The sequence below is a fragment of the Myotis davidii genome, unplaced genomic scaffold (genome assembly GCF_000327345.1).
Source record: "Myotis davidii unplaced genomic scaffold, ASM32734v1 scaffold399, whole genome shotgun sequence".
NCBI lineage: Eukaryota > Metazoa > Chordata > Mammalia > Chiroptera > Vespertilionidae > Myotis > Myotis davidii.
In genome coordinates, this window is record NW_006292094.1 from 5,577,532 (window position 1) to 5,577,814 (window position 283).

General features: G+C 71.4%; 1 protein-coding gene across 1 annotated transcript in view; it reads right to left on the reverse strand.

The window, feature by feature from the left end:
- The window catches only part of SDK1 (sidekick cell adhesion molecule 1), a 455,450-nt gene that overhangs the window by 58,300 nt on the left and 396,867 nt on the right, over positions 1-283 (reverse strand). The window contains exon 38 of the mRNA XM_015565152.1: positions 6-83. Coding sequence (XP_015420638.1) covers positions 6-83 — 78 coding nt within the window. The remainder of the gene's footprint in view (positions 1-5; positions 84-283) is intronic.

Genomic DNA, 283 nt, shown 5'->3' on the forward strand with positions numbered 1-283 from the left:
CCCGCGGCCGCCTCGGGCTCCAGCTCCCGGTAGTAGATGCGGTAGCCCTGCAGGAGGCCGTTCAGGCTCTCGTCACTCGGGGGCTGCAAGGACAGGGCAGGTCAGCCTCGGAGGTGGCCTCGTGCCGAGGCCCACCAGCGCCTGCCAGGAGGACGCCACTCAGTGTTTACACGGGAAAGGGCAGGTGTCACGTGACGGGGAGCACGGTGCTCCCGGTCCGGAGCCAGGCTGTGGGCGCTCCCCGAGCCCAGCTTCCCGGGGCGGGGGGGACACAGCCTCTCGT